At 51.5% G+C, this 23,901-nt stretch overlaps 2 protein-coding genes across 7 annotated transcripts; both read right to left on the reverse strand.

Moving 5' to 3' along the window:
- Window positions 1-832: 832 nt before the first annotated feature.
- LOC106488233 (extracellular serine/threonine protein kinase FAM20C-like) lies at window positions 833-11,405 on the reverse strand. Its single transcript, XM_013947086.2, has 10 exons — window positions 10,927-11,405; window positions 9,173-9,348; window positions 8,992-9,070; window positions 8,153-8,245; window positions 7,521-7,636; window positions 6,811-6,991; window positions 6,373-6,482; window positions 1,563-1,644; window positions 1,315-1,374; window positions 833-1,180 (listed from the first exon to the last, which is right to left on the reverse strand). Exons 1-10 carry the CDS (start codon window positions 11,403-11,405, stop codon window positions 922-924), a joined length of 1,635 nt encoding a protein of 544 aa, XP_013802540.2. The 3' UTR covers window positions 833-921.
- A 5,086-nt stretch (window positions 11,406-16,491) lies between these two features.
- On the reverse strand, window positions 16,492-21,322 carry DNAL4 (dynein axonemal light chain 4). Of its 6 annotated transcripts, XM_067310018.1 has the most exons (5): window positions 21,270-21,293; window positions 20,414-20,683; window positions 19,757-19,980; window positions 18,834-18,917; window positions 16,492-17,610 (listed from the first exon to the last, which is right to left on the reverse strand). In XM_067310018.1, exons 3-5 carry the CDS (start codon window positions 19,826-19,828, stop codon window positions 17,446-17,448), a joined length of 321 nt encoding a protein of 106 aa, XP_067166119.1. In that variant the 5' UTR covers window positions 19,829-19,980; window positions 20,414-20,683; window positions 21,270-21,293; the 3' UTR covers window positions 16,492-17,445. The 6 variants fall into 6 exon arrangements, with proteins under 6 accessions (XP_067166119.1, XP_013802763.1, XP_067166136.1 ...); XM_013947309.2 differs by lacking the exon at window positions 20,414-20,683 and having other exon boundaries at window positions 21,270-21,322; XM_067310035.1 differs by lacking the exon at window positions 20,414-20,683 and having other exon boundaries at window positions 19,757-19,977; window positions 21,270-21,315.
- Window positions 21,323-23,901: the final 2,579 nt, after the last annotated feature.

Raw genomic sequence — 23,901 nt, forward strand, 5'->3', positions numbered from 1 at the left:
GAGGTGAGCCCAGCCAGGCCGGGGTGGTTGTACCCATCACCCTGCTGCCAACCCCTCCCTCCCCTCACGCACCCTCCCTTGGGCAAGGCAGTCTGGCAGCCCTTGTGTTTCTAGCAGGGAAGAAAATGCAGAAAAGCCATCAAAAAGAGAGAAGCAGCTCTGATTCAAAGAGGCAGCCCCCGCTTTCCTTCGGTGTCTGCCTGTTCTCAGGACAGACCTGATTTGGGACCTTCCACCTGCCGAATAGTCACATCTGCTTTATTTGTATAAAGGAGCACCCAGGGGACCCCAGCTGGGATGGGGCAGGTCTCTGCTGGGTGCTGTGCAAAGAGGTTATAAAAGGCAGTCCCTGCCCCAAAAGAGCTTACAAACTGCCTGCATTAAATGTCAAATGGAGGTGGTTTGTGCTGTGGACAGACACTGGAGAAAGGCAGGAAAAATTTTTACCCTTTCCTAAAGGGGTTTGGAGAGATGAAACGACAGGTCCAAGCACACAAAGATAGTCTGCGACTGGGAAAACAGCCCCAGCGGGCAGGTCCCCAACTGACGTTTTATCCATTAGGCCAGCCTTTTTATTTAAATAATCTACCCCTCTCAGCTACCTGCTTTGCTACCACACTTCCCCCAAGCCCTCTGTGCATCACCGAGCTGCACTGCTGGCACCAGGACTGCAGAAAGCCAACGGTATGTGGGGCTGGAGATGTGCTTCAGTCCCAGTGTCCCGGCGCCCTGCCCCCAGCCTGGGCCCACCCGCTCTCCTCTTTCCTTCCCCAAAATCGCCTGCCCCTTCCTGGGACAATAAATGCGGAGGCCCCACACTGCAGCCCTCAGACCTGGCCCGTGGGACGAGGCGCCGGCACCAGTTCCCCCATGGCACTGGCTCCAGTGGCCGAGGAGGCTCAGGGTGGCCGGCTGCCCCCATCACGCAGGCGTCCTCTTCTCCCGCTCCCGTGGCCGGGCCGCATCGTCCACCACCACGTCCTGCTCCTGGCCGGCCTTGGCCAGGCACTTGCCCACCGCCGCCAGCACCTTTGCCAGGCGCCGGTCCAGCGCCCACAGGTGAGGCTCGGCGAGGATGGGCGCCAGGCGGTCGGAGGCCAGTGCCTCCCGCAGCACGTCGCTGAGCCGGTACGGCTCCGTGGCCAGCAGCTGCAGGCGCAGGTAGGTCGACTTCTTTATCCTGGCAAAGGCGAGAAAAGGCGCCTCAGCTGGACAGAGGGGCGATGACCACAGCACCCCATGAGCGGCGCTGTGAGCAGCCTCTCCCGCTGGAAATCTGGCCCAGGTGAAGGGCGCAGCGTGGGAGCCTCTTACCTGCAGCACTGCTGGAGCGGGGCCAGGATGGACATTTCGTCGTGCGAATGGGTGCCAAAGCTGGGGGAGAGAAACCCACCGGCAGGCATCAGGGTCCTGCATGGGCCAGGCAGCACAGCCCTGTGTGGCCCCGCAGCGACGTGCCCCAACATATGCAGGGGGCTCTCATTTCAAGGCGAGACCCACAGCAGCCCCCCTGCCCCAGCTTTCTCCCCCTGTCGGGATTGCACGGGGCCCTCCTGCTTTACCCTCGGCCGTTGTCCAGGTGAAGCAGGAAAGTGTCGTTCCCAAATTTCTCAAAGGTCTCATAGTGGTGCCGGTCCATGTTGCCTGCAGCGGGGAGAGGAGGTGGGGATAAGGAGAGGGCAAAGGCAGAGGGGCGGATGCACCGGGGAAGGCACACGGGACCACCACCCTGAGCTCCAGGAAGGGGGCAGGCACTGAGGGCACCCTGGGGACTCCCTGCTGGGAACGGCCCGCTCAGTGCCGCACGCTCCCCCTCCTCTGCAGAGCTCTGCTGAATCTCTCTGAGCTCCCACATGCAGTGGGCTGGGGGTCTCAGAGTGGCTGCTCTGGCTGTGCCTGTCCAAGGCAGCAGCGAGGAATGCTACAGACCAGGCCAGGCGTGTTTTTCAAAACAGCTACTCTCCGGGATCAAAGAGCAAAAGACAGAACAGCTGCGTCTTTTTTTTCTCCTGATTGACCCAGCTACACTGGCAGGAGTGCAGACGTGTCCCTGTGCAATACCTAAACTCTGGTACAGGCACACCGATGCAGAGAGCAGCCTGCCGTCTCAGCCTGACCCTTGCAGGTCTCCTTCCTTTGCCAAAGCTCAGCACAGAAAGATATAGTTTCTCACATCTCTCAGGATTGCTCCTTGTTCACAGCTGACCTCATGCTCCCTCCCTCCGGGCTCAGCTCTGCAGCCCTTTTTTAGATGTGTGTCTCCTCCCATATGCTGAGCATGGCCTCCTGTCCGTCTCCAATCCTGCAAGTCCTCGTCCTGCTGCGGGATCATCCACCTCCTTCCTTGTGGGCGAATCGTTCGTTCCGATGGACGCCAACAGCACCATTTCTTGGGATGCAGACAGATGGCCCCTTCCTCCTCAGACGCTCTTAGCAGCCACAGTTTTGTGCCATCTAATGGAGTTGTCATCTCTGCTGCATCAAACACCCGCAGCTCGGTTTATCACATTGACATCCCGCTGCTCAGCCAGAGGCCTTTGAAACACTAAAATGCTGTTGAAGCAAGACCGATCTGGCTGGGAACATCCTCAGCTCTAAAACCATCTGCCAACAACCAGCTACCCAGAGCGACAAAACCGTTAACCTGTTCAGCATCAGCAGGTCATCTATTTTTGTAGGAGGTGGAAAAAATGTTAGTTTGATCACTCTGATCCCCTGCACATGCTACACAGCTCTTTTCAGCATCATCTGTGGGTCACTGGCATATCTGTTAGAGCAGAACAACTTCACCCACAAACACAAGAGCCTCTAAAAATGTCTTCAGCTCTCCTCCTCCTACTCTAGCCCCAAATTCATCATCAGATGGCCAACCGGGACGTGGAAAGAGGGAGCCCAAATACACCTCTGGTGAGAAAACCAGTGGGACCAGCATCAGGAGTAAGGACCAAGTGATGTGTTTTAGCCTCTGGATGCATACAACGCTTGTGCCATGACAGCGGGTGCCAGCTCCGTGCCCCCGCTGCTCCTCAGCGGCACCAAAGTGGGACTTTTAGAGCAGTTTTTTCTCTATGAGAGAAAAATGTCTATGTGAGGAGGCTCTGTAACTGAGCCATGACAGTCAGTGACTGCACCTCTTTACATGCCTGATGGACATGATCTACTCCAGCAAACATCTGCTGTATAAACCTGCCCAAAGAGAAGACAATTAAGCTATCATTAAGGTCCATTTTTCCTGATATAACAATGACCACCCTAGAGCTTGCACCTGCTCAACAGTTCTGAGTAGGAAATTGCTTTTTGTTTAAATCTGGAAAAGCTGCGATTTACCAGTAAATGAGATGAAGGGCCTGGAACTACCCAGTGAATGAGGCCGAAACAAATCCAGCAATCAGACAGGGGCAAGCCCCAGTGCCTGTCCACGCACAGAAACGTAACTCAGATCTAGAGACGGCTGAATGCTTTGCCATTTGCTTAATTGTCTCAAGGGTCACGGTGAAGGCTAGAGTAAGGATGTAATGAGGACTTGGTAAGAGCCTTTGATCCTGAGGCACTCATAAGAAGAGGCCTCAAGACGTTTTCAAATGACAGTCTAATTAAAGCAAACGATGGCATTTAAAAATGTTTTTCTGGAGAAAGGATATTTGACAGGATGGCTGCAGCTCCTAAGGGCTCTGTGAGAGAGGATTTGTATACCTGCTAGGAGTTTGCCTCCAATTCTGCTGGCCCCTGGAGAACCCAGTGTAGGGAGAAAATACGAAGAGAGTTGTATCTGTTTTCTCGCACCCGGCTGACAGATTTACAGGGTGGCAGCTTCAAGACTGAACCCTTACCTGAGTGACATCAAGAGAAGCAACATCTGATGAATTCTGGTCTGAGGCATGGACTAGAGGCAGCAGAAACCTACTCTGCTCATCTCTAGGACACTAAAACTACCTGTCGGGACCTTTTGCAAAGTAGGTCTGAAAACTGCCAGATACTGTCAGCAGTTAAGAAAAACAGTTCTGCATGGGGAGGAACTGCCACCAAGGGGACAGACACAAGAAACCTGGTTGCAGGTACCAAAGCAGTGACCAGCCTTGTCGAGGATCCAGTGGCCAGTGCATTACTGGCCACAGTGTGGTTAAGCGAGGATCATTGGCTTACTGGACACACCAAAGGATCTCCAAAATCCTTAGAGATCTTTAATTGGTCAAAGGCCAGACAGGGCATGGCCTTCCTGGGCTGCAGAGTGAAGACCTAAAAAAACCCTACACATCTTATCTTGCCCAGCTCTCCATGCTCTTAGCCACAGATCTGGGTGTTGGGACTGGCAGCAGCATGGCTGTCCCCGCTGCAGGGGCTGGTGCATGGGCCACACCAAGCCATGAACGGGGATGAGAACGAGGGTGCCATCTCCCTCCTTCTGCTGCCCCAGACAAGGATGGGGAAAAGGGTAGACGCGAAAGAAAAGCAGTTGCTGGTGCAAGACACAGGCTGAGAGTTGTGAGTGCCATGGTGGTGACAAAAGATTGTGCTCTGGCTCTTCAGGGGACAAGTGCTGGGTCCCTTTAGGGTGTCTCCAAAGGGGCATGCCAAACACTGATCTCTTTCAGAAACCTTGCCCCTGGTTTTTGCGTTCTCCCAGGGAAAGCATGTTAGAGAGACATCCATCGTCTGCTGCAAAGCCCTCATGAGCTGGAGAATCAACACTCAGCCATCTGCTTCAGGGAGCAAACCTCAGCTCCAGGACCAAAGAGCTGCATGGGCAAGCAGGGGTAGCTTGTAGCAGGGCAGTAAAGGGAGAAAAACATGTGCTGGGGGCTCCCAGGGAGAGTGAGATAGTGCGGTGCCCAGAAAAACACATTTACATGGTGCTGTCTCCCCAAAGCGTACCCGGGCGTTAGCCTTAGATGGGCTGTAAGTCACCCAGATTGCAATCTGCAATCTGCAATTGCCCAGACAGCAATCTGGGCAAAAATAGAGGCCAATGGGTGACAGAATGAAAACCAAAGGCTGGGAAAGAGCACGGAGGACACGTCTAAGGTGCTCATTTGTTGGTCTAGGCTGCATGGGGGACTTGGAGCAGACACTTGAAGGCCTCCAGCCATTCTCACTGCAACAACCATGGCAACCTGAAAGCTGTTAAAGGACAATAGCCATAAATGGAGCAGAAGTAATGCCAAAGGCACCAGCAGCAAATCGGCCACATTGCTTGCATCAGTGACGAAAGATAAGAAGGGAAACTCTCCGAGTTACATAACTGGGTGGAAAAACTCAGAGTCAGCAGAGAGCGAATGAGCAGTGATGGTGCCAGGCCGCACAGATTCCTGTGGGCACAGGGCACCGTGAATGGCACGGAGGCAGCGTGCTAGAGCAGCTCCACAGCCAGCTAGTGGGTTATGAAACAGAAGAGGTGAGGGATGAGAGCAGGAGGGAGAAAACAGCATTCACTGGGCCCAAAAAATATCTGTCATGTGACTCTTCCTTGGGCCCGACACTGTGAAGCTGCACAGCTCCTGCAGGAAGGATCAGCCCCAGCCTTGAGCTCTGGGGATGGCAGAGAGCTTCACAAGATGCTCAGGGAGCATCAGGACTAGCAAAGCCTGGTCTCCCAAGGGTCTGTGTCTGGGAGCACGGCTTGAGGCACTTCCCATGTCTGCAAAGTTTAATAGCGATCTCTCCAGCGCAGATTATCAGGCACAGCACAACATGGGGTTTGTCCATCAGTTTCTGCCCTGGAGGCCTGAGCGGGGCAGGCCTTTGCTCTTGTTTTGCTAAGAGCATAGCTCTGTGCAACATACAGATGAGCAATGGTTTGGTCAACAGCAGTGAACCTAAGAGAGATATGGAGCTACTGGAGCAAGTCCACTGAAGGGCTATGAAGATGATTAGGGGACTGGAGCATCTCTCTTATGAGGAAAGGCTGAGAGAGCTGGGCCTGTTTAGCCTGGAGAAGAGAAGGCTGAGGGGGGATCTTATCAACGTGTACAAGTATCTGGAGGGAGGGTGTAAAGAGGATGCGGCCAGACTCTTCTCAGTGGCACCCAGTGATAGGATGAGAGGCAATGGGCACAAACTGAAATGCAGGAAATTCCACCTGAACATAAGAAAAACCTTTTTACTGCAAGAGTGACTGAGCACTGGAACAGGTTGCCCAGAGAGTTTGTGGATGTGGAGTCTCCATCCTTGGAGATATTCAGAAGCCATCTGGACAGGGTCCTGGGCAACATGCTGTAGGTGACCCTGCATGAGCAGGTGGATTGGACTAGATGATCTCTAGACTAGATGATATGAGCCTTTTGGTCCAAGGGGTCCTGAGTAAACCCCCAAGCACTGGCATGGCAAAGACAGGACTGAGGGCCAAGCTGGGAGAAGAGGGGCACCAGGACTCACCCATAAGGAAGTCAAGCACGGTCATGTCAATAAGGTCAAGGAGGCGATGGCCTCTGTTGTATGGCGGTGTCTCTTTCACCTGAGCACAGTAGTTGGGGTTCAGCTCCCACCTGTGAGCAGAGGTTGAGACAGGGTGACAAGGATGTGAGACCAGCCATGGGGAGGCCTGGGCAGCCCCCTCTTGCCCATATAGGGGCAATGCTCCCCAGCATCCTTCTCTAGCACCCACCTTCCCCCAGGTGCAAGGGGAGCAGCCAAAGGTATTGCCCAGGGCTCCACAACCAGCACTCCCAACCTAACCAGCTTCCTCTCCTCTCGCACCGGCAGTCACTCTGCCCACCTTGCAGTGCTTCTCTCTGGCCACCCCTGCCTGGTGGCTGCCACCTCGCCCCCCCCCCCCCCCCCCCCCGGGCATGCTCCCGTTGCGGAGCCACTCACTCGGCCTTCTTGCTCTTATGGTAGGAGCGTCGCCAGGGGCTGCGCCAGGAGCGGCGTTTGGCCAGAGTCTTGTCGGGCAGTAAGGCTGCCATGGAGCCCTCCAGCTGGTCCGGCTTGCCACACAAAGCATGCTCCGTGGAGCAGTAGTAGGAGCACTCGCCATAGAAGCAGACATTGCCAGCTGCGAGGAGGGGATGGGGGATGGGGAAGAGCAAAGGTTGCCAAGGAGCAGCTCTTTTGTGCCACCCTTCTTGGCAACCTCAGGACATGCATGAGGAGACTGGAGGAGAGGGCTAGGAGGGGTGCAAGTCTGCTCTCCTTGTGCAGGTAGGTCAAGTAGGCGTTTTGGTGGAGGAATGGTGATGGCAAAGTGAGGATGCTCTCTGTGCTGTGGCACCCAAAAGCCTCTGGCTAGGGAGATAACCTGGGAGCCACCAGGCCACATGCACCAGGTAAAGTAACTGGGAAAACATCCTTGAGGAGAAGAACACCGAGGCAGGGTACCTTGTGGGAGCTGGAGCACCTGGGCAGGTGACTGCTGCCAAGACGTAGTTGCCAAAGGGACAGTTTACCCAGATGCATGATGACCACAGAGAGCAAGTCAGAAGCATCTAGCTCCAGATGTGCTCCACATTGGTAGTTAATCACAGGCAACATGGGGAAGGATGGGAGCAGGCAAGAGGTGTGCCCTGGGGGCATTCCCAGTTCACCTGGGGAGATGAAGAAAGTCTTGGCCAGTTTCTTGTCAGTTGTGATGTCACGAATCTCCTGTGTTATATTCACCAAACGGCCAGAAACTGGTGGGATTCTCCGGAAATCCAGGATCCTTTGAGGAAGGAAAACCACACAAAGGACACACCAAAATGCAGAACTTTTAGAACAATTTTTTGAAGACTGAATCTATTTTTCACACCAGGTTACTAAGAACATTGGGAAATACAGGTACCCCTCACAACCGACAATATGATGAGGTAGAAGTGGAGTCCAGAGGGAATTTCTCTGGTACTTTGCTGTCATGGGATGGCATAATTAGATGCAAAGTTTGCATCCTTCCCAGGAGGCTACAGACACTGGTGAGATTGCATTCATTGGAGAGAGGATGCTAGGCCCAGTGGCCTTTGAACTAGTTGTCTTGGTTGGGGGCCAGGTTTCTGACCAGATCTAGTACAGTCACTCCTAAACTCCTGTGAAGGTCAGCACAGCAGAAACAGCCAGACTGCCCCATGAGGAATAATGGAGCACACTGTGTTTCAGGCCAGCAGTGGGGTAGAGTTGACCCCAGGCTCATCCCCACATCAACAGGGCCACACATTGCAGCTGATGATTTCTGCTCAGGACCTACCTGTCCAGGTGAAAGGCTGCTATCTCTGCATTGTGCCGCTCAAAGTCTGAGAAGTAGAAGAAGTCAACGGGGGTCTCCTGGTCCCGGGTCTGCCTGAAAGGAGAGGGAAGGATGAGGAGTGATGGCCAAGGACTGGGTCATCCCCTGCTCAACCCAGACCTCTCAGCCTGCTCCGAGCTTGGTCTTGGTCCCCAAACCACCCTTGTGCTGTGTCACCGGTGATGCAGCCAGGCTCAGTTTCTTCCAAATGTGCCCTGCTAGGTGGCATGGCCCCAACTACCCAAGCCCGGTCTCCCTCCTGCTTGGTGACCCCATGTGGCATGGGGCCATGTCCCTTCGTGTCCTGAAGGCAGAGCCCATGGCAGACTGCAGTCGTGTGACCCTTGCAGGGTAGTGAACACATGAGGCACCCCCAGATGTGAAGGGAGGAACTGGGAAGCGCAGAGACCCCCCCAACCCGCAGCCCCACACATGCATTTTGGGTGCCCTGCAGTCCCTCAGTGTACAGCCTGGTCCAGGGCAAGGAGGTGGTCCTCATGGACCATCTTCTTCTTTCCACCACTGGAGGTCACTACCCCATCACAAGCGGCACCCAGCCTGCCTCAAGCACTATTAGGGAAGGCGAGATCTCGCTTGTCCCAATTTGGGGGACTTCAGCAAGGCAGACCACAAAGCAATGGTAGTTCCCCTGCTCCCCCCTCTCCCTCTGTGGGCTCTTTCTGCTGCCCCTCACCAAATAATGAGACATTGCAGGAGGACCCCAGGTGAGAGAGTACAGGGGTTGTGTCTGGAGGTTATCCCTGGCCTGGTCCAACCATTCCCGGTTTGACTCTACTCACTTCATGGGCTTGAAGAGGGCCTGCCCATAATTCGGGAACATCATGATGAGTTTGAGCTGTGTCCCACCAGACTTCTGGACTGAAACAGGGGACACAGGGATCAGTGCGGAGAGGGAGGTGGATGGGTGGGCAGCATTGAGGGAAAGCAAAGCGGGGGGTGGTATGAGAGGGGAAGCGGTACCTGAGCTGACGATCTTCAGTGTGGCCAGGTCCTCAATGAGGGCGGGCGTCAGGGGGTTCTGGCGAGGATACAGCTCATAGCGGTTGATGCCGACATGGAATTTGAGCCAGGCGGGATAGGTGTCATAGGCTGTCTTCCCTGTCGGAAGGACCATCTCGGCTTTACTGTTGCTGACCCTGCAGCCCAACAGCCACCACCACCCCCAACAACAATGACAGGGTTTAGTTGGGACAGGATGGGCCCGGCATCCTCAGGCCCTTCCCAGGGATCCGGCCCCCAGGGGCCACCTCAGCCCCCTCCCGCACACCAGAGGGCAAGGAAAGGGCTGGATAAACCCAGCACCAGCCCTCAATTGTGGTGAAAGACCCCCTGCCCTGAGCCCTGGCTTCTCCAAGATGCTCCTGGTGGCAAATGGTGTTTCGGAGCAGACCGCACCGATGGCCTCAAGCCCTGCAAGCTGTCCAGAGAGGCACTGCAGGACGGGGCTTGGGAACCACCGCCGAGGCTTCCCTCACATTCCCTGCAGGAAGGCTTCAGGCTGCTTGTTCTCCCTGCTTTCCCTAGCAGGGCAGCTAGTCTAGTTGCATTTCCCCAAGGGGTTAGCGCCAAGGAATATGCACTTGCCTGATGGAAACAAATACTCATTCATAAAACAGCATTAGAAAAGCAGGGGGGTCCTAGCCATTTCTTGGCACCATCCTGAGCTCGGACCCTCAACATCCAATTCACCTTTGATGGATTGGATCAAATACCAAACACCCCTGGTTTCTCTGGGGGCATGAGCTCAACTTATTGCTATCTCCTTCCCTGTGCCTCCTGTAAATTTGCATTTTTCCTTGCATTCAGAGGGAGTTCCCAGAGGCTGCAACAGGGTGTCCAGCTCCCTCTGTGCTGGTGCCCCACTGGCATTGCAAACACACAGGCCAGCCCAGGGCATGTGTGAGTCAAACCGCATCTCTCTCTGGGAGAATGCAAATTATGCCCCAATTTCAACAAAACAGATTCATTTCCCACAATAATTTACAGACAAGGTGGTCCTCTGAGACAGAGCGAATGTCTGTGGAAAACGACTCTGATATTTTTTAGTCTCTCTCATTCTTAGCGGCTACCATGTTTTGAAGGTGCACTTTCCATGAGGAAGCTGCTACTCATTATCAACAATAACTCTTTTAATGTCTTCCCTCCTTATTAGAGGTTAGTAGTACAGTGATAAAAATAGGCACCCAGCAACAGTGAGATCACCACACGGCAAAGCCTAAAGAGGTCAGGAAGTGTCCTGTGAAATGCAGGACAGAAACGATCTCATGATTAGAGGTAATCTACATTTTGGGATTTGCATTTCCAGCATGAGATGGTTAGGGGAGAGGGATAAAACTGGTTAGAAATCTGGAGAGGAGAGTTTCCCATACAGAGAGGGACTAAATATAGCCTTTGCATTTGGGAAAGAAAGGAGAGGAGGAGATGGCCTAAGAGATACCATACATGATATAATGAATAATTCAAGACTCTCCTTTGACTTTGTCTTGTGCTACATGGACAAACAGACTCCTCTGCAGCTTTCCAAGGTAGCAGCCTGGAAACTCAGGGCTCAAATAGGATTTGAGGCCCAAGAGCAGATCAGTCAGCAAATAGGGTCAGTCCAGGGAGGGATGCTGAGCTATGCAAGCAAACGACTTGATTGATCCCTGCCATTTGTCCCCCCAAATCCTGTCACATACTCCCAGAAGAATACAAGGTGTCGGCGAGCTCCTCACCATTCATCACTCCCACTGCTTCTCAGGCTGAACTTCTCCATGGGGTTGACGACAAACAGCTTGTCTCTGTCTGTGACCTCTGGAATTGGGATCTTATAAAGAGGATGCTCAAAGAGTGCAGCCAGTTTTGATCCCTTGGTCCCCCCTGGATTCAGATCTTCGTGCTGGTGCTGGATCCCCCGGTCTCCATCCTTTACTTGTGGCCCCACTCCCTGTGGGTGAGAGCTTTTCTCCAAGGAGCCGTTGCTGCCACTGAAATCCTGAAGGATTCGCAGGCTCAGCTTTTTGGGGCCGGCCACCAGCCGGCTGCCTGCTGGGATACCCAAGGCTTTTGCTGCTTTTTGATCACAGCTGCAGGACCTGTGAGTGGAAGGGAGAGCCAAATCCATTGCCAGGTGCATCAGGAAGGCCAAGAGCAGGAGAAAGAAGAGGCCAATTTTAAACTTCCTTTGGAAAAGTGTCTGCAGCTGGCGCCGCATCCTTCCTTTCCTGAGATACCCAGCAAGGGGCAGGCACCAATGTGTGGCTAAAAGAGAGTCAATGCGCCTGCAGCCTCATCTGTCCCTCTAAGCAAAAAGAGGAAAGAGGTGTCCTGGATTTAGACCATAGCTGCAAAACCCAACCGGTGTGAAGGGGCCAGCAGGCAGAATTGCAGGAAGAAAAAATCTGTCTCCACAGTGCCTTTTGGAGTGACACCGCTGGGCCGGCAGCAGGACAGAGAGAGGACAGGAGGTTGCAGTGGGGTTTATTGGCGCTGATAAGGGACGAGCTGGTGGTGCCAAGGTTAGAGTGAACGGGGCAAGTTCCAAATTGATAGCAACAAGTGGCTTTGTGACAAGGATGGCCACAGATAACCTGTGCGCCGGAAAAACCCTGGGTCCCCTGCACTGCCCCATCCCTCTGTGCACTCACCAAGATAGGTCCACAGGACATTTCTGGACATAAAGGCCCAAAAGCTGTTCTGCCCACCTCTGCGACATGCACCCTGCCCAGCACTACACAACCCCATGCAAACTCTGTTTCTGCCCCCTCCTCAAACACCTCTACACCACTTCCCATGCCCAACACATCAGCTAGGCTCCACCACATTTCTGTTTGCACAGTTGTAACCCAGGAGAGACTTTTGCTCCCACCATGCAGCCAAGCTGATGTTACCATCCCCTCCAGCTATACAAGGTTGTTGGTACACAGCCCCCTTTCGAACACTGCTCAGACTGCATAAATGAAGGACTGACATTGCTAGGAGGGAAAAGCTGGGTTGGCAGCTGCCTGTTGGGGTGAGGTACATGAGCTGGGCTGCTCTAAGGACCTCTGAAGTGGGTGAGGGGAGCCTGGCAGGCAGGAGTGGGGAGGCTGCTGGGCTGCCTTGGGGATGCTGGAGGTCAGCATGGAGGTGCAGCAGCTGAGCTGGGAGTGGGACCTGATGCTGGAGACATCAAGGCAGTGCTGCAGGGCTGGACACGGGTGCTGGGAAAGCTGGCATGTAGCATTTACTCCATACCTGCCATTCAAGCTGCTTTATTGCTACTGAGTTTTCCGTTGTAAGAAGCAGGGCAAGCATGAATCAGGAGCGGGAAAGCAAGTGGGGCCATACGTATGCCTCAAATAGGATGGCTGGGGAGGACTGGCAGCTTTTGGAAGGGAACGTTAGCTCATTTTTACAAGAAAATCACCTTTCCGGTGAGATACAGGGACACAGAGCTGGGTTGCCCAGGCAAAAACAGTAGGTGACTAGGAAAGGAGGGAGCTTCAGATTTGTTAAGGGATAAAGAAGTGTAGGACCACAGGGTCAATGCAACAAGCACTGGACTTGGACAAGCCTGGGGACCTTGGATACAAAGTTGGAGGTAACATTTTTCTCTTTTCAGTTTCTCCAGTAGCAGAGGATGCAGGAAGAATGTGAAATCCTGCCTGTCAGGCAATCCATGATGTGTATCTGGAGGCAAGTGAGGAAGGGGTAGGAGATCTGGCTGGCAGGAGGGGGTACGTTGGAGACCCCCTCCTCTGTCACAGGTCCTGCAGCACGCTCCTGTTCACGCCACCCTCTCCCTGCACACTCTGTGACATGCTGGGCCCCCTCCCACGGGCACACACTGGGCAGGCATGGTGAGAATGCCGCGTTCCCGGCTTGCCATGTCCCATGGTGCGACAGTTGCCTGGTAACCGCCTCCGGCTGACACTATCGGCCGCCCCAGATTCAGCCAACGCTGTTATTTCCTTCCCCTCATGTTGCGCTAACAACATGGCTGATAGTAACCAAACCCGTCCCATCCCCCCTCTCATCTGAGGGTAAATGCATCCCTCTCTGACTGCAGGCGGTGCTTGGAGGAGGAGAGCTTTCCAGCTCGGCAGGCGATCTCACAGCCCTGCAGACAGAGCCGGGTGAAAGGGAGCAGATGGCTTCCACACAGAAGGGAACAGAGCGTCTTCCACAGGGAGGCTTGCTGGATTCAGTCCGGATGTACTTTTTGGAAAGGCAGTGCCTCGGAGGGGTTGTGGCTGGAACACAATCGTTAGGTCATTGCTTAGTGAAAACATGTGCTAATCACTTGCATCAAAGGAGCTGGGCTCAGCTCTGGGAGCAGGGCCACAGATTTCTTTATTCTGGAGCCAGCTTGGGGACAGAGAGGGGGAGAGGGAGACCTCCCTCCTTCCAGAGCCCCAGAACTGGCTCCAAAGTGGGCTTGGGGGAGAAAGGGGGGATAGAAAGCTCTCTCCCATGTCCTAGAGCCTGACTGAGACAGGTCTGTGAGGGAGATGGCCTCCCTCCTTGTCCCAGGGCTGATGTGTGCACGGGGACTCCACCCCAGAGAACCCCCAGTCTTATCTCCACTGCTTGGATTGAAGCCACCCTTCTGACCAGGAGTCCCATCCCCATGCTAAGGGGTTTCACAATCCTTGCCCCAGCACTGATTTAGCATCGCACTGGAAAGTAGAGGAAGAGGGAATAGATGGGGCACTTGCCACCCTTATCACTTCAATGCCAGCATTAAATATTAACCATAAGATTTTTCAGCGAGTCAGATGCAGGCCTGCAGCGACAGGAAGGAGATGGAGAGCTTCAAAGCCAGCCCTGACTGTCTGACAGCATGGCAGTGTACCTTGTTGCCATGACATCATCGCAGAGAAGCGGTTGAATTTTCACCTCTTTCTTCCTATCTCCCTCCACTTCCTTCGTCTTTCTAGCTCCTTCCCCCCTTTCACGGCAGGTTTGAGTCACCTTTGGGATGGAGGAGGAGCCGTACTTCCGAGGCCATTTCCATTGCTGGCACAGAATCAGACTCCCTGCCGCACAGTCCGACGTCTGATAATGATGCTGCCCATCGCCCCTCAGTGGGGGAGTAAGTCATCACAAAGCGCAGCCCTCTGAGCTGGTATCACAGCACTCCAGTTTTCTGGGTCGGACAGATAGGAAGGGTCATTCTGGCTGGCACCAATGCATCACCCTAAGATTTTCATCTCCTTTTCCACATCTGACCAGCGTGGTGCTTTGATGAGTAATGGCAGCAATATGCAGGTGGCAAAAAATAATATAATAATAAGGAAAAAATAAGAAGCAGGACACCTGTTGCCAACTCCCCCAGCTTTTTGCTGAAAATGTGTAACGTGAAAACCTCTAGCAAGCTGTGGAAAAGACTGCACTTTTGACTGTTTCACAGTCAAAAGCAGATAGGCGCCGCAGGCCCCAAAGCATTAGCTGCAGAAGGGATACTTGCAGGAAAACATGGCAAGACAAGGGACCGTCTCTGATCTGTGTACTGTATTTCACTGTGAATCGCAGACATGCCTTGAAGTCTACAAGTTCCACAATGAAAGAAGGGTGAAAGTCACTTTCTGTAATACATGGAAGCCAGCACAGCATGATTCAACTTGCAAAGGGCAGTAACACTGATCTTAGTGAATACTTGCCTAACAGCAGGGGGCCCTGACTTACATAGCTGAATTTTGGGAAGCTGAGGTTTATACTTTTACCATATAGCACAAATGACATGACAGGACAGGCATACGAACCAGTTAAGATGGGATGGCTCTTCTGTGGTAACTTTTTGTGGGAAAGCTATTGCCCTTGGAAATAGAAATAGCCTACCATGCTTCTATGAACCACCTTACCCTCACCTTTGAGGAGTTACAGTGGAACAGCTGACTTGCTGCAAATTCGCACCTAGTTCACCTCAATTTGTTTGCACGTGCATACTTTGAGAAAGCTGAGAACCGACCAACATTTGCCCATTGCAGATGCAGGTCACAAAGACATTAGTTTTGCTCAGCTGGCAGCCAAACAGATAACAGGCTGGCAGCAGGGCCAAAAGATTGCATGTTGAGGTAAGCAGCTCCCTCTCTCTATGATCATCTGCAGGTCAGCATGACCCTGCAGAGATGCCTGTGACCAGCATGTCTGTGCACATGCACACAGCAGTTAATTATTTATTAGTGTGAAAGAAGTGTGATTAAACAGGCTACAGAATTGCTGAAGATCATCACCATGCTCCAGTGTAGGGCATTTCAAAGACACTGGTTCTACCTTGCACTCTGGACCTAGGAGTATAAAACAGAGAAGATGGCAAGTCTTTGAACAGAAAACCAGTTTCTCCCCCTGCCAGCTGCAGAAAGTGCTAGTCAACAGTGCTACCTTTATTTTAAAGGCAGCTAGTTGAAGTGAAACAACAAAGTAATCATCAAGAGTTGCAGAAAAAAAGAGAGCTCACAGAATTTGGACTCTTCTACAACACACAATGATGCTGGCACCACGGTCCATTGCACAGGGCAGATACCCTGGTTCCGGATACATTATGATACCAGTTAGTGCGTCCTCCCTACCTTGCAAATCCCTTCCCATCTTATCGGCAAGGAATTATGTGAGAGGATATAGGGCCCAGCCAGCACAGATGGTCCAAATTTGAAATCCTTTCTAGTCATCTTCATATTATTCAATTCCTGACTTATGGAAGAGCCCCTGACATGCTGACTGCTTTCCAAAGAACGAAGAAAGGACATCTCTAGCATCACACTGAGGTTAGCAGAAGGAACAAAAAGAATTGTAAACCTCGCTACCAGTCTGATCCACTGCAGGCAGTAATACAGAAGTGGTCCTCAGGAATTGAACTATGGACAAGCCTGGGACCTCCCATAAAACATGAACAGTCAATGGTATTGCTTGGTGGCATTCTCAGAAGAAAGTCTGAAAATCAAAGGCGGCACAAATGCCAGACTCTAAATGGCAGATGAGGCACACTGACTGGGCAGAGCACACAGGTACCCTCCCTTACCGCTACTCAGATGGATGTGTGGACAGAGGACTTTGGTCAGCAGCATTTTTGACCTGGCAACTGTCCTAGGCATCATGACTTGTGCTGGTGAAAGGAACTGCACAGGGAGGATGAAAGTACTTCTGTTGTATCCCAGAGTTGCCCAGGAAGCAGCATGTGGGGTGAGAGCTTGTCGCTGGCTTTTGCCTGAGCTACAGCCATTGCTTACTTATTCCAATGTTTCCTGAATGAATTACCTTTTCTTTTTTTCTGTGTCCCCTACTTCATTTCATTTTAGAATATGACAAACACAAAAAAGGACATTTTACTATTTTTTATTGTAAAAACACAGTTCCCTAGATTTATATAAATATGACATATATGTAAAATATAATTACGTTCAACTCCATCCTCCAACACTGACAGCTTTAAAAAAATGAAACAGGCTAAAGGAATGCAAGTCCAAAAAGACATTAAGTCTCTGATGACCAAGTGATATCTCACGACACCCCCAAAAACTGACAGAGAGGCAATCAAGCCTTATGAAGAATTCTCACCCACTCCCCAGACATCATCAGCTGCCTGTGTTTTAATGCTATCTCAGTGTGCAGTGGGCGAGAAAAGAGGGGGTAGTTTGCATAGCAACCTCCTACACCCAGGCAGCTCAGCTGCCGCACCTTCCCAAAGCAAGCAGGGAGGGGTATGCTAAGTCTGCTTCTCTGTACCTAACACCTCCATAGATAACCCAAAGGGAGATCCCTTGACACAACCAGTTCTCCACGGTCATCTTAGGGAGGAAGAAAACGCTGTTAACATTGGCATTCAGAGGAGAGACAGACATTGGTCAGAGCCATACCATGCAGTAGTGGGGAAGGCAGAGACGAGAGAACACAATGTGGAACAAGTGGGAGGAAAACACAGGGCTAGATAGCACCTTTTCTCTTCTGCCTCCCCCTCCTAGTGCTGCTGTATGGTTTTGTAGTGTCTCATGAGTTACCTGTTTACCACCTCCTTCCTGCTTAGACTCAACCACCAAGGAAAGAGACACAACCAGATAAGATATTCCCTGGACAAGGACGGGATAGCTTAGCACATACACACACACATACACACGCACCAACAATATGTATCCCATGGGACTGGTACGTCAGTATGAAAAAAAAAATCTCAAAGTTTTACTATTAAAAATAAAGCCCCGCCTCCAGATTGTACAAAACCTGTGAAGAGAAGGAAGAATCTCTTGTGTGCAGCAAGTCTGGGATGCAGCCAGATGTCACGAGCACTTCCAGACACACACAGCCAGGCTGCCACCAAAGAACATGTATAGCAGATTCTTCACCTCGTGAGTGATCTCAAAGCCAAAACCTTCCCCAATCACCACATGCCAGGAGGATCCAAATTTCTTGTCCATCATCTCTTTGATCATCTTGGCAGCACTCTGAAGAATAATGAGGAGAGTGTAGGATGAGGCAGAGCAAGCAGCGTGCTTTTATGCAAAAATCCCCCAACTCTTCTCCCTTTAATGGGCTACTCAAGCCATAGGCAATAGGTATGGCAGCTGCACTGCAGGAACTGGAAGCTCCCTAGAGCTATGCTGAAGTGTAAAACAGGCTACTGTGTTTTCAGCAGCCTCCAACACAGCAAGCAAGAGAAATTACAGATCTAGATGTAGTAATCACTTCTCTTCTCATTCACATCAATGTGAAGCAAGAGTTCTCTCTTTGATGATGACGGAGTTATGCTGGGTGCAGCGAGCATGAGAGGAGATTCAGGTCACTAAGCTGCAGCTATTTTTACAGGAGTGCGCTTTTTTTTTTTTTCCAGGTAGTTACCAAAACACTGAAACTAGGCTGGCTTTTAAAAGGCCTGCTTCTCCCAAATCATGCCCTGTGTGAGCTAGAAAAGGAAAGAGGAAGATTTTGCAGTGACATATGGTGTCTCAGCCAGGATGGGACAGAGAAATAAAGCAAAGCTTTATAGCTTTGCCTTGTTCCGGCACAAAACTCTGCTGGCAACAAGCAGGCTGTGCCTTGCCCAAGGAGCAAGGTGTGTGTTCCTTTATCTTTAGTTCTCAAAATTACAGGCAATCTTTCAAAATGCCGTAACTTCTGTACCACCCTCCTGTTTATATACTCTCAGCAACTTCATTCAATAGGCTGAAAGCTGAGAGGAAAGACTTAACAGACCATACCTGAAGGTTCAAAGACTTTAATTTGCTCACCCCCAAATAAGAGTTTCTTCCCCACTCTGGTGAGGATGGCCCTGCTGAACACTGAAGAACAGACTCACACTTTGGGAAGGGCCCCTTTTCACACAGTTTTGTGCCAAGTCCTCAGGACAGAGGGCATTTTAGAAACCGTAGAAGCATGTCATAGGTCAGGCAGGATCAGGAGGGAAGTGAGGTTTGTGAGCTAAGTGACTAACCTCCACTCCCTGTGCTAAAGCAACATGCTATTACAGATCTTGCTGACAAAGGGAACCAAATGTGAGCCTCTAGCCAAGCTGTCTTTGCTTTCTTCTGCCCTGCTCAGTGCAGAAACAGAGGAATAGGTTGACAGTGTCTGACTCTATCCTGTCCTACACCCTAGCTCTGCTCCTGAAGATTCCCCAAGCTGGTGCTGCACTGTCTGAAGGCCAGCCTAACTGGAATTTGGCTAGTACCTCGTTGTTGGTGGCATATTTCTCACACGCCGTGACACACAGCTCCATAGCTTCCACACGCATCTCCTCTGGCATGTCCGTGTGCTGGAAAGAGCAAACAAGCAAACAGAGCTGAGCAAAAATAAAAGCTAGACACAAGACAACAGTAGGCAGCCCTTACATCACCCACGCTCTAGCTGGGCACTAGGGGGGATGGGCAAAAGGAAACTAGCCCACGTGACTTCTTATGTCAGCTTCAGAGGCGAGAGCATCACTAGTGATGTCAGTACACCAAGCATCGCCACTGTTTCAGAAAGAGCAGTAAATATGAAAAAGACTTATTACCTCATAATTTATCCATTCTTTCCTTTGTCCCAGCTGAACTGTTCTCTACCTAACACCAAGACTAGCATTAAGTAAGAGCAGCTTAAAGGAAGAGATAAACACATTTGTTAGTTTTCTGTTATAAGATGAAGGGAATGAATGTTAATACTACTCCAACTGTAGTCCTTAATTATTACTATAAGCATAACAAAGAAGTCTAAATTACATAGCCTTTTCCTCCTCTTCTGCTATCTGACAGGCCAGCAAAATCTTTTACCTCAGCTCCTCTAGAAAAACAAGCTGCACGTAGTACCCTGAACACAGGGGAGGGCTCCAAAGGCAGCATGTTCAGTCCAGAAGGAGATGGATCACAGAACAACTACTTTGCCCCGGGCTTCCTCTGGCTGACAGGAGGAACAGTAGCGCTAATAAATTTGCTTGGCAGAAGTCAAGGACAGGGAGAAAGCAGTGTGATGACTGGGATCCTTACACACGACTATCAGTACATACTTACCTTCTCACAGCAGCCTGGCAGAGGGAGACATAGACTAGAAGAATGAAATAGAATTTCATATCTGTATTTTAACACCGGTAAACATGCAACCCATCCGTCTTCTTACCCTAATCAGTGGAAAGCTATGAAGTCTTTTATAATCAGCTTCCTCCTTTTTCCCCTCCCCAGTGTCTGCCATGGTCCTTCCACAAAGACCCTGGAAAGGGGTGGAGGGTCTGCCTGGGGCCCAGCAAAGTGCTGCAGTGCAGGCAATGAAGAGACACAGAACTCTGAGGACACAGGCAAAACAGCTTCAGGAGGAGCAGAAACTTCTTGGTCCAGAGCACACTGCTTAAAAAATAAAAAAAAGGAAAAAAAAGTCAGGAAAGAGAAAGTAAGCTTTGAATTACAATGAAAGGCCAATAACATTATGATGAGAATATTGTCCCTACCATCTCAGTTAATTACTGTTTCTCTGCATCTTTTTCACACACCATGCACTTAATGAGCTATCTTACAGAATATTAATGCAATCCAGTTTTAAAAATGTATCATTTTCCATAAATGAGACTTCAAGAACACAGCACTTCCCTCGTGCTGGATTGGTACTTCTGGGAAGAGTCAAGTCAGGATGCGCCAAGTCAGGATGCTACTTCCCACAAGCAATGAGAGAACAATATATCAACCATTACCTCTAGCATCTAATTCCAAAAGGATTTTCCCAGGACACGCTACTATCTGCAAGAGTTTCAAAGGGTGTTTGATAAACAAAGGGTAAGTGTACCTTAGGAATATGGTTGGTGTACACATAGCATGTCAATGCTGAACAGGAATGTCTTAGTCTGTTTTAGGGCACTTCCTCCTCTCTTCCCCAGCATTTGTCAGCTGCGAAGGACCATATCAGATAATGCTGGACCACTGTTCCAGGCCTATTTGCCAGCTAGCCTCTACCTGGGCAACGCAGAGGCCCAGCATTGCCTGACAGGCAAATTCATAACATTTCACCATGGCCTTCTGTTTGGTTCTCTCATCCAGGATAAAGCACCTTCCTCTCCTAATCCAAGAAGGCAAGAGTGATCATACAGTAAAGGAAGAATAGAAAAAACACACTGCAAGTGCTTACACCAAGTGTGCAGAGTTGCTGGCCAAAGCAACAAGTCCAGCAGACTACCATTTCTCCCTCAGGGATCACGGGAGTTCTGAACAGCCGCAACCACAAACCGTAAACCGCACGGGGCGGAAGAGCCGCCGGCCTGGCACGAGTTGGCCGCAGCAGGGCAAGCCCAGGCAGTCGCTTTCACGTCTGGCTTCTCCCCCGGGGCGCCAGACCTACGCAGGCCTGGGGGGCTGCCCGGGGGGAACCGGCGACGGGCCATTTCACCGGTGGAAAGACACAGGGGGGCGGCTGCGGCAAGACACGCCGCAGGGGTCAGAGCCCCGGGGAGAAAAACATAGGACAGGCCGCGCGCGCATGCGCAGGAGATCCCCCCCCCCCCCACCGACGCGGCGCAGCCCGCTGCTCTCAGTCCGCGGGGGCCTGAAGGCCGCAGCAGGGAGAGGTCCTCGGTAACCGGGGCGGGGGAAGGGGGAGCGCGGCGCCGGGAGGGCGAGGAGGGGCGCAGGGAAGGAGCCAGCCTCACCTGCGCCGCCGCCGCCTCAGGCCCGGTTGCTAAGGAAGGAACCGTGGTTGTCGTAGCAACCAGCGCCGGAAGTCCCGCCACCCCGCCTCCCATTGGCTGGGAGCGAGGCGCCCAACGCGCGTTATTGGTGACCCGCGTTGCCAGGTGACGCAAGGGGGCCTTGGGCAGCCGGGGTGCCCTCAGCGCGCCTGTCCGCAGGGGTGGGGCGAGGGTGCCGCCGCTCCCCTGGGTTCCTTGTGGGGCCGGGCCGCCCCCCGCAGCGCCTCCCCGGCAGCTCGGGGCCGGGGCCAGCGCCAGCGCCGCCTGTCTTGCCGCTGCCCCTGAAAGATGGCGGCCGCCCGTCCTGCGGCGCGGCGCTGCTGTCCGCGCGCTCGTGCCGGGGCCCCCGGCCCCAAGCCGGGCCGAGATCACCCCCCCTCCCCCCCCCCAAAAAAAGTGTGCGGAGCCCTGGCTCCGCCCCCGCGGTCACAGGGGCGCCTGGAGCCTCGCTACCCATGGGGCAGGGGTAGGGGTACGGGTGGGCCCGGACGGGCCGCGGCGCCATTTTGTTGGTGTGGGCCGGCCGCGGCCCGCCGGCTGCGCGGCGGCTGCGTTTGGGCGGCCGCGGCCTGCTCTGTGCTCGCAACGAGACCATCACTTTGGGGACGGTTACGCTGAAGCGCCTTCCTGCCTTCTAGGGGCTGGTAAGGCCGGCAGCTCATGGAAACACTTTTCAAGTAAAGCAGGGCAGTTCTGAGGCCCTCTGATGGTGTTTATAGTCATGCTGAGGTATTTTTAAATGTTTGTCTGCTTTTCTTCTTTCTCACTTGCTTAAAAGGAGAAAACCTAATATTCAAGAAGACGCCTTCAGCAACAGTGACTTCTTTGGAGAATCTGATAGCGCTGCTTGTAGGTCGACAACCGCAAATTGATAGTGCTGAGCAGAGCATGGGCTGAAAGGCCACTCAGTATATTTTTTTAATTTGATATGTATCAGGCCATTGCTTATGAACCACCAAAAAGTGGCATTTGAGAAAGGACTTACAGGAAGAATAATAGAGATACAAGGGAGAGAGATCAGGGATTGGCTTTCAGTTACAACAGGCCACATGAGAAAAGGCACAGAGGTGGGTATGGGCAAAGAACATGAAGGACCTATTTAGACTCCCCTGCCCCCTCATGGTGAAGATCTTGAGCTGGGTGTCACAATGGCAGAAAATATAGCTCTACCGGTCTTTAGAGAGTTGACTGTAATGGAAAATTAATATGACTAAGGTACAGTGTGACTATAAATGCAATAGCTATTCTTAAATTACTCATGTGTGAACATTATTATCCTGAAATAAGGAGCTTGTTCCTATTTAATTTAAGCCCATTTACATCCACTTAAGACTTGTCTGTATGAGGAAATTGACCAGAATAGTGATTGCAGCATAAATTATTCTGCAGGGGCTAGTCCAGAATAGCTGTTAATGTCAGTGCTGATGTAGAGATTTGATCTGGTGCTTTGCTTTCTGACCTCAGTTCATTCATAAATTCTCTGTGTAGACAAATCCCTCACTGTGTGACGCCTCCTGAATAGGATTAGAAGCTGCTAGGAGAGAATGTTGTCTCCTACAGCAAGGAAGGATCATTTGTCCCTTGTCTTAGGCTTGAAAATGGGTTTCAAGGAGACTTTTGTGACCGGCATTTTTAATCTAAAGAGTTTGGATGCATTTTCTGGCTAGGCAGGCTGCACAGGACAAGCTCTGAGCCCCACCAGTATCTGAACCACTTTATACCTGGGAACATAATATTTTTTTTTCTGCTTTAAAATGATTTTTGAGAGTAGTTCTACCTGTCGCTCTAAATAGCAAGAATAAGTATTGGTGTAGTTTGGAGAAGTTGAGGTTTTTATGTGTATTTATTGTAAATTGCATGGGAGAGGCAACAGTTTGTGTTTTCATGCTGATGCAACTGGAAAGGAGGAGAAAATAACCCCGAGATCTCAGAGGCTGAGTATGGGCCATGTTTTTGGAAGTAGCTACTATAACGCTAACCCCATGCCCACTGAGGGCATCACCTCTCTCAGCATGGTCTTTATGTTTGTACTGTCTGCTTGCTTTGAGGGTTTCCATGACTAAGCTGTCTGGGAAATCCTTGTTGTCTCTGAAATGATGCATCTCTGCATCCTGCTAGCCAAACACTGGTTGCTTCTAAACTAGAGCTTAAACTGTTTCTGAGGGGTCTAGGTTTGTATTATTCTGAAAATGCAGGCGAAGAAGCAGCAAGCTCCAGGATAATACCAGGGCAAAAAACTTATCTTATACAAACCTCCAGATGTTGGGCACGATGCCTAGGTTTCCATCAGGGCATATTCTTGTCCTGCAGGATGGCTTGTGGGCCTGATCTTTCGTATGGTCTTCTGACTGACATATATTTGAAATGTGTTCTCTGCTGTCTGTCTACTAAAAGAAGAAGCACTTTCTTTTTCTTTGGGGAGGAAAAAAGTGGGGGATGAAGGAGCTGGACATTCTCCTTATCCCTGCTAGCATATGAGGATTTCCTCACCATAATGTTCAAGCTCACCACTGCTGCTTTTGCTGTATAGCTCTAGGGAAGATGTATTGTTACCTCTGTAGTAAGAGGGGACAGTGAATCTGACTAGATCCTA

This window comes from Apteryx mantelli, chromosome 1 (assembly GCF_036417845.1).
Source record: "Apteryx mantelli isolate bAptMan1 chromosome 1, bAptMan1.hap1, whole genome shotgun sequence".
NCBI classification, from domain to species: domain Eukaryota; kingdom Metazoa; phylum Chordata; class Aves; order Apterygiformes; family Apterygidae; genus Apteryx; species Apteryx mantelli.